Source organism: Pelophylax lessonae (genome assembly GCF_965119305.1).
Source record: "Pelophylax lessonae genome assembly, chromosome: 4".
Lineage (NCBI taxonomy): Eukaryota > Metazoa > Chordata > Amphibia > Anura > Ranidae > Pelophylax > Pelophylax lessonae.
In genome coordinates, this window is record NC_138771.1 from 534,455,336 (window position 1) to 534,465,165 (window position 9,830).

A 9,830-nucleotide genomic window follows, 5' to 3' on the forward strand; every position below is an offset into this window, starting at 1 on the left:
TCTATTCAATCTAAATACGCCTGCACAAAAATCGCGGTAAAAATCGCGGTAAAATCGCGGTAAAAAACGCGCGAAAAACGCTACGCTCAGGTGTGAATGTAGCCTTAAGGTGGAGGGTTGTAAAAATAACAAACAAAAATAATAGTGGCACAAGTGTGCACACCCTTAAAACGAATGCTTTGTTGAAGCACCTTTTGATTTTCTGACAGCACTCAGTCTTTTGGGGTACGACTATCAGCGTGGCACTTCTTGCCTTGGCAATATTTGCCCACTCTTTTCAAAAACCCTCAAAATCTGTCAGATTGTGAGGACATCTCCTGTGCACAGCCCTCTTCAGATCACCCCACAGATTTTCATTTGGATTCAGGTCTGGACTCTGGCTGAGCCATTCCAAAATGTTAATCTTCTTCTGGTGAAACCATTCTTTTGTTGATTTGGATGTAGTGCTTTGGGATGTTGTCATCCTGAAAGACGAAGTTCCTCTTCATGTTCAGCTTTCTAGCGGGTGCCTGAATGTTTTGTGCCAACATTGACTGCTATTTGGAGCTGTTCATAATTCCCTCTACCTTGACTAAGCCCCTGTTCCAGCTGAAAAAAAAACAGCCCCAGAGCATGATGCTGCCACCACCATGCTTCACTGTGGGTATGGTGTTCTTTTTATGTGCAGTGTTGTTTTTGCACCAAACATATCTTTTGGAATTATGGCCAAAAAGTTCAACCTTGGTTTCATCAGGCCATAACACATTTTTTCCACATGCTTTTGCGAGACTTCAGGTGTGTTTTTGCAAAATTTAGCTGGGCTTGGATGTTTTGGTTTTCTTCATAAGAAAAGCCTTCCATCTTGCCACTCTACCCCATAGCCCAGACATATGAACAATTTGGGAGATTGCTGTCACATGTACCACACAGCCAGTACTTGCCAGATATTCCTGCAGCTTCTTTAATGTTGCTGTAGGCCTCTTGGCAGCCTCCCTGGCCAGTTTTCTTCTCATCAATTTTAGGAGGATGCCCAGCTCTTGGTAAGGTCACTGTTGTGCCATTGTTTCTCCACTTGATGACTGTCTGCACGGTGTTCCATGGTATATCTAATGCCTTGGAAATTATTTTGTACCCTTCTCCTGACTGATACCTTTTATCAATGAGATCCCTCTGATGCTTTGGAAGCGCTCTGCGGACCATGGCTTTTGCTGTAGGATGCGACTAAGAAAATGTCAAGAAAGACCTACAAGAACAGCTGAACTTTATTTGGGGTCTATCAGGGGACCTTTAAATGGTGAGAGGTGTGTACTGACTTATTTTACACGAGTTTAAATTAGATTGCTTAATTCTGAACACAGCTACATCCCCAGTAATAAGAGGGTGTGCACACTTATGCAGCCACGTTTTAGTTTTTTATTTTACCCCCCCCCCACCTTAAAAGAATTCAGTTTGTTTTTCAACTGAGGTATACAGTTTATATATAGGTCACATTAAAGATAGAAAAAGTTCTGAAATTATTTCTGTCTCATTTTTTTACATTACATAAACATCACATTTTACCAGGGGTGTGTATACTTATATCCACTGTATATTTCAATCATTTCTTTCTTTTAATTTTGATGATTATGGCTTACAGCTAGTGAAAACCCCAAATTGTGCATCTCAGAATATTACATAAGACCAATAAAATAAAGGATTTTTAATAGAGAAATGTTGGTTTACTGAAAAGTATGTCCATGTACAGTATAGAATGCACTCAATACTTGGTCAGGGCTCCTTTTGTATGAATTACTGCATCAATGCAGCGTGGCATGGAGGCGATCAGCCTGTGGCACTGCTGAGATGTTATGGAAGCCCAGGTTGCTTTTTAGTGGCTTGTAGCTCGTCTGCATTGTTGGGTCCGGTGCCTCTCATCTTTCTCTTGACAATACCCCACAGATTCTCTATGGGGTTTAGGTTAGGCGTTTGCTGACCAATCAAGCACAGTGATATCATGATCATGTGACCAGGTATTGGTACTTTTGGCAGTGTGGGCAAGTGCCAATTCCTGAAATCAGCATCTCCATAAAGCTGGTCAGCAGAGGGAAGCATGAAGTGCTCTAGAATTTCCTGGTAGAGTTCTGCGCTGACTTTGGACTTGATGGTTTGGGGAGCCATGTCATCTACTAGTGTTGGTCCACTGTGTTTTATCAAGTCCAAAGTCAGTGCAGCCCTCTACCAGGAAATTCTAGAGCACTTCATGCTTCCCTCTGCTCATCAGCTTTATGGAGATTCTGATTTAATTTTCCAGCAGGATTTGGCACCTGCCCACACTGCCAATTCCTGATTTAATGATCATGCCATCACTGTGCTTGATTGGCCAGCAGACTTGCCTGACCTAAACCCCATTGAGAATCTGCTACATGAACTTCTTTAGCATGGAGCTGAGGAAGAAGCCCCATTCAAATAAATGATGCCGCAAAAAAGAAAAAAAAATGCACCAAAAACGCGACACTATAGTGTCGTATAATCACTTAACACCAAATCACGTACGTCACTTTGCTTTAGGTGGTTGTGCCAGGCAGCTACAGGTATCATCCCGGTATTGTTTTTTCTCTGACAGGGACTGGCTTTTACAAGCAGCGGGAAGGGTCACCCTCACCCCCTTTCCCATCGGTGCCTAACTTGACTCTACATTCCCAGCGGCAAGCTTAGAATGAAAGCCAGAAGTTCTGCCAGCTTACCACAAGGATCGTTGAGAACTGGAAGGTATGGTATGTGAAACTGGAAGTAAAGGCATTTGTCACTTCTGGTTTCCCGGATGTAAACTGCACCATTTTAGATTGGTTACGTATTTGAGATCAGATGCTTGTAATGGCAGAGGAGACATCTGGGCTCTAAAACTCCAAATTGCATGAAAAGTCGCACCCCATTGCTGGCAATGGAACTGTTCATGTTGCAGCGAAAATAGGTTCCTGCGCTACTTTTTACCCATTTTATTGCAACTTACATAGACTTCTGTTAACAAAAAAAAAAAAAAAAAAAGTCACAAGCTGCAATAAAAAGCGGTAGTGCAAATTGCACTAAAGCAGCAGGATTTTAATGCTGCAAAAATGTAAGCCAGAGCTTTGAAAAAAAAAAAAAAAAATGTTTAAGCCCCCCTCTATCGCACAAAGGTGAATGCCGTGTTGGTCCGGCACACATATGTAAAAAGCAATTGTACCATGCGTGAGGGATTGCTGCAAACAGAGTGAGAACAATAACTCTCGTAGCACACCTCTGTAACTCTTAAGTGGTAACCCATAAAGGCTTTTAAAAGGGTCGCCTTTCCACGAGCGTGAGCAATTTTAACCCCTTGCTGACCAACCCACGCAGATTTACAGTGGCAGGGTGGCTCGACTGCGCATAATCATGAAGTTCTATGTGATTATGTGCACGTGGTTGCCGGGCCGCACTCCCGCTGTAAACAGTGGGAGGAGCGGGCTTGATTGCCGTCAGCCTCCCGCGATCCTCTGGGAAACTGACAGGAGAGCCGCCTGCCCATGTAAACAAAGCAGGCGGCTCTCCAGTCAGACAGACACAGTGAGATTGTGTGTCTCAGCCAAGTTGAAACACCGATCTTTGTGTGCCTTTCACAGAGCCCTCCCTCCCCCCGACAGTTAGTAAACACACTTAGCACTTTTCCACTGCAAGTACCGGCTCGGCTCTACTGGGCCCGGTTTGCTTTTCCACAGCTGGTACCGCATGGTACGGTTCGGTACGGTATGGTTTGCTTTTCCACTAAAGTAGTAATAAAGTTAAGTGGGTGGGATAACAACGATTCTCTGACCAATCAGTGGCTAGTAGTGACTGCATGCAAAGGATTGTGGGATATGGTACCGGGTATGGTACCTCTTTCGAACCACAATCGAGGTGGTACTGTTTTTGAGAGCCGTACCGTTCGGTTCCATGCAGTGGAAAAGCGCCGCCCTACCGTACCGAACCGTTCCTACACCGTACCATGCGGTACCAGCAGTGGAAAAGCACAAAAGCGAGCCGAACCGTTCTGTTCCATGCAGTGGAAAAACGCCAATAGGCTCATACCTAACACCTTGATCAACCCTAGTATTAACCCCTTCCTTGCCAGTGTCATTTATACAGTAACAGTGCATATTATTTAGCACTGATTACTGTATTGGTGTCACTGGTCCTCAAAAAGTGTCACTTAGAGTGTCAGATTTGTCCGCCGCAATATCATAGTCCTGCTAAAAAAAAATTGCTGATCACCGCCATTACTAACAAAAACAAAAGTCCAAAAATCTATCCCACAGTTTTTTAAACGCGATAACTTTTGCACAATCCAATATACACTTTTAGGGATTTTTTTTTTTTTAACCAAAAAATATGTAGCAGAATACAAATTGGCCTAAACGGATTAAAAAAATTGATTTTTTTTTTTACTGGGAATGTTTTATAGCTTACGATCGGTGCCCTTTTATTATGTATATGGTGAGTGTAACTCCTCTTTAATAAATATCCAACTTTTTTGAAACGTACTGCACCATTGGTCCTCTTATATTTCTTTTTTAGTATCATTAACCCCATGAGAGTCTACAGGGATTAGTACACAACTTTTCCTGGAGGATTCAAGATCCAGCAGAGTGCTCTCCAGTATGATCTATCTTAGGATCTCACTTCATTTTTGATCACTGTGAGAGCAGGGATCAATGTGATCTGGTAGGAGGTGCCGGCTGTTTCTGGTTTATCCACTGTTGTTCCATCTTCACACATTGCGGTGTTAATGATTGTGGACTCATCACATACTGTGGACTTTATGTTTTTAGTTGCGCTGCATTTATATTATTTAATTCTGTTATTTGATTAATGCTGGCTGCTATCGTTTAAAGCGGAGTTCCGGGCACAGAATCGTTTTTCTACAATTTATTGCATGGTCTTCCTAAACCTTCGCTGAGGTAGAATTGGATATTCCCATGTTTTTTTTTTCTTCCCTTACCTTTTTATAGAGCATTATATACTCACCTTTCCATCGACTTCCTCCCTTCAGAGCCGCGGCTCTCCCCGTCACTTCCGGTCCCGCAATGCGTCCTGGGAGCTCTTACTCGGCGCTCCCAGGATGCACTGTGCAGTCACGTGGGCGGCCGACCGCTCGTCTCATTGCGCTATTTCCAAACAGGAAATGACGCGATGTTAGGCGGATCCCAGCTTCCGGGAGGCTTTATAGGGGCGGCAACTTCCTCTAACATTGCCGTCCCTATGGAAACCAGTACTATGCGGATCGCATAGTACTGGGCATGCGCAAGATTTCGCGCTGTACTCACAGGCCTACGCCCACTCGACTCGAAGAAGGGAAGGCCTTTCCCCACAACGGACTCGGCAATCCACAGCAAAGATGGTGGCGCACATCAGAAATTATATAAAGTAAGATTTTATTCTTGCAAACACATTATTTCACCGTAACAAACAGGATTAGCGGATGTATAGAGGTGTAAGTGTGATTGTTAGGGGGAGATTGAAATAAAAAAAAAACGATTCTGTGCCCGGAACTCCGCTTTAAGTGCCGGTTCACACTTGTGCGATGCGTGAAGGCTGCGAATTGGCAGCCTGTTCCCGCATCGCATCTGTACATCTGGCAGTTTACACTGCCATATGCGATACGCTGGGGGTGTCAAATGTTAACGTCACCCCCAGTTTGATCGCATATCGCAGTGCAATCTGACAGTTCGCACAGGATCGGATCGCACAAGTGTGAACCGCTGTGCGATCCGATCCTGATGCGGCTGAAAAAGGGTCCTGTGCGTCTTTTGTGCGGTTGCAGTGTGAATTTCAGCCACACAGAGTATGGCTGAACTCGCATTCGCACATCCGATCGCATGTAATGAAGGAGCAGTGCGCTTCGATATTACATGCGATCAGCGCACCCGCAGTAGTGTGAACTGGCACTAAATTTGGAAGCGCGGTTCTTTCTTTATAATTTATAGCAGAAAGTAAAAAATAGTGTTTTTATTTTTCAAAATTGTCGCTCTTTTTTTTTTTTTTTTTTTTTTTTTTTTTTTTTTTTTAAAAAAAAAAAAAAAAAAAAAAAAAAAATCGCAGAAGTGATCAAATACCATCCAAAGAAAGCTCTATTTGTGGGCAAAAAAAGACATCAATTATATTTGAGTACAGCGTTGGACGACCGCACAATAGTTAAAGTAACGCAGTGCCGAATCGCAAAAAATGGCCTGGTCATTAAGGGGGATAAAACCTTCCGGGGCTGAAGTGGTTAAAGCGCGAGATGTTTGGTTTCCATTTACTCGGAATAAAACTATTATTTATATTTTACCAAAACATCGGGTATTCTGTTGTGTTTGTGGACAATAAAATTCATGAAAGGGTTTTCCCAAAAAATCTGCATTCGACAAACCACTGCACAAATACGGTTTGATACAAAAAAAATTGCAACACCCCCCATTTTATTCTCTGGAGCCTCTGCTAAAAATATATATAAATGTTTGGGGTTCTAAGTAAATTTCCAGCAAATAAAATACAGATTTTTCACTTGTAAAGAAAAGGTATCGGAAAAGGCCTGGTCTTCAAGTGGTGAAGTGTGACTAATAATAATAATAATAATTGGCAGTGTAAAATATTTTTGTTTCTGGCCCTCACAATGATTTTCTCGAATTGGCCCAAATTGTGGAAAGTGTAGGGAGGGCTCCCCTTTATTGGTGAAGAAATCCTAATACACGAAGTTCCCCTTCTTGTACTGGTGGGGGGGGGGGGGTGATCGATCCTAGGCCAGGGGCATTGTCTGCTGGTATGAAATGATGTCCCAATATAATACACACACAATGGAGGGAAGTAACTAAGTCTGGAGCAGCAGTGTACAGTAGCCAATCAGCTTCTAGCTTCAGCTAGTTCAGTTAAGCTTTGAAAATAAAAGCTAGATGCTGATTGGTTGCCGCGCACAGCCGCTCCAGGCCCAGTCTTCCTAAACTTCCCTTGATATCCCCTCAGAGTCATCCACACAGCACCTCCATTCCCGGGGTACAACACGCACACACCATCCCCGACCATTACATGACGGCGGCAGCCGGGCCGCCAGCACTTACAGGGTCCTGGGCAGCTCGTCCTCCATGGCTCCGGGCCCCTCTCCGTCCTAAGGGACCCGGCGGGAAACCGAGTCGCGGTTGATGTACGTCGGGCCGCCCCGGTGACGGTAGAAGGTTCGCTCTTTGTTGTTCTTTCTTCTCGGATGAAAGCTCTGAGACCCGGCTCCCACCTCCCCGGCCTGGAACAATGCAAGGCCGTCACCACAAGATGGCCACCAGGACAAACTGCGCAGGCGCCGCGCGAAGACCCCGGAAACCGGCTGCCCCGAGCAAATGCCTGTCTGTAAATTCGTGCAGACCATGCGATATGTGTAAAGCGAGTGTCTGAGAATAATCAGGATGTCATTTCATGGGAAAAGAAAGAACTAAAGAAAGAACTAAAGGAAGAAAACATTTAGTGAAAGGAGTTATTTGAAAAATAGATGTAATAGGAAAAGAAGTGCGCCGCCCGGGAATCGAACCCGGGTCGCAAGAATGGGAATCTTGCATGATACCACTACACCAGCGGCGCGTATGAGGAACTGCCCCTTCTGAGCTACCCACAATCACAATATCCCCGCCCATATGACACTGTGATATAATGATAGTACATTTCTATCCATCCACCCACCTCTCTATCTATCTATCTGTATATCACCCTCTCTCTGTCTGTCTGTCTGTCTGTCTGTCTGTCTGTCTGTCCGTCCATTCAACCATCCATCCGTCCGTCCGTCTGTCTGTCTGTCCGACTATCTATCTATCTATCTATCTATCTATCTATCTATCTATCTATCTATCTATCTATCTATCTATCTATCTATCTATCTATCTATCTATCTATCTATCTATCTATCTATCTAATCCATCTCTCTCTACATCTATCTATCTGTCTGTCTGTCTATCTGTCCGACCATCTATCTATCTATCTATCTATCTATCTATCTATCTATCTATCTATCTATCTATCTATCTATCTATCTATCTGTCTATCTGTCTATCTGTCTATCTGTCTATCTGTCTGTTTGTCTGTCTGTCTGTCTGTCTATCTCTCCGACCATCTATCTATCTATCTATCTATCTATCTATCTATCTATCTATCTATCTATCTGTCTGTCTGTCTGTCTGTCTGTCTGTCTGTCTGTCTGTCTCTGTCTCTCTCTCTCTCTCTCTATCTATCTATCTATCTATCTATCTATCTATCTATCTATCTATCTATCTATCTATCTATCTATCTATCTATCTGTCTGTCTGTCTGTCTGTCTGTCTGTCTGTCTGTCCGTCCATTCAACCATCCATCCATCTATCTATCTGTCTGTCTGACCATCTGTCTGTCTGTCTGTCCGTCTGTCCGACTATCTATCTATCTATCTATCTATCTATCTATCTATCTATCTATCTATCTATCTATCTATCTATCTATCTATCTATCTATCTGTTGTTCGTTTTGTAAATTTAGGCTAAAAACTACATGTCTTTGGTAAAAAAAAAAAAAAAACAATTGGTGTATAATAATTGGTTTGTGTGAAAGTTATAGTGTCTACAAACTATGGTATATAGTGTAAATATGAAAATAAATCAATACTGATGTACTGACTGCCAGGAATACTGACTGGTGACAATATGTAATCCTCTTGATCTCCTGAAGATTTTCCCCACCTTCCTGACCAGGCCATTTTTTGCGATACAGAACTGCGTTACTTTAACCACTTCTGGACCAGAAGATTTTCCCCCTTAATGACCAGGCCATTTTTAGCGATTTGGCACTGCATTACATTAACTGACAATTGCGCAGTCGTGCGGCGCTGTACCCAAATGAAATTCATGTCCTTTTTTCCCACAAATAGCGCTTTCTGTTGGTGTTATTTGATCACCTGTGCGATTTTTTTTTAATTTTTTTTGCGCCTTTAAATAAAAAAAGAGCAACAATTTTGAAAAAAAAAAAATATATTTTTTTACTTTTTGCTATATAACATTCCCAATAAAATAAAAAATAAAATTTCTTTCATTATTTTAGGCCAGTTTGCATTCTGCCACATATTTTTTGGTAAAAAAAAATCCCAATAAGCGTATATTGATTGGTTTGCGCAAAAGTTATCGCATCTACAAACTAGGGGAAAGATTTATGTAATTTTCTTTTATTTATTTCTTTTTTATCAGTAATGGTGGCGATCTGCGATTTATAGCGGGACTGCGACATTGCGGTGGACAGATCAGACACCTAACTGACATTTTTGACACTTTTGGGGGGACCAGTGACATTATTAGCATCGGTGTTCTGTACCTAGCCTACTCAGGAACTGCTTCCATGGAGTCTTCCAGGAAAGGAAAATTGCGGTAAGTATTTGATAGACAATTTTCCGTTTTCCTGACAGACTCCATATAGAAGGATCACAGGCGCTCTGTGATCATTTAACCACTTCTGGACCGGAAGAAGGTTGTAAACCCATAAAAAAATTTTTTTTTTTTTTTCTTTCAACCTGAAAGAGAAAGACATAATGAGCTAGTATGCATCGCATACTAGCTCATTAATAAATACTTACCTTAGAACAAGCACCCGCCGTGCTGCCCGCTTACCTGAATGATGGGCGACATATTCAGTCGCCCGTCTTCCGGGATCGCGGCATCCGGACATCTGATTGGCCAGAGCCGCGGTGACGTCACTCCCGCGCACGCGCGCGGGAGCCGACGGTCACGGCACGGGGCTCTGAAAGAACGGCACCAGCGGCCGTTCCTTCAGATCGCATGCGCCAGTGATGTCACTGGCTGCATGTCAGGTAAACATCTCCTAAACGGTACATGTTTAGG

The 9,830-nt window shown here is 43.0% G+C and overlaps 1 protein-coding gene across 2 annotated transcripts in view; it reads right to left on the reverse strand.

The window, feature by feature from the left end:
• The window catches only part of TIA1 (TIA1 cytotoxic granule associated RNA binding protein), a 48,958-nt gene extending 41,688 nt beyond the window's left edge, over positions 1 to 7,270 (reverse strand). For both annotated transcript variants that reach the window (XM_082255398.1, XM_082255397.1), the window contains exon 1: positions 7,047 to 7,270. In XM_082255398.1, coding sequence (XP_082111524.1) covers positions 7,047 to 7,072 — 26 coding nt within the window. In that variant the 5' untranslated portion in view covers positions 7,073 to 7,270. The remainder of the gene's footprint in view (positions 1 to 7,046) is intronic.
• Between the last annotated feature and the right edge of the window lie 2,560 nt (positions 7,271 to 9,830).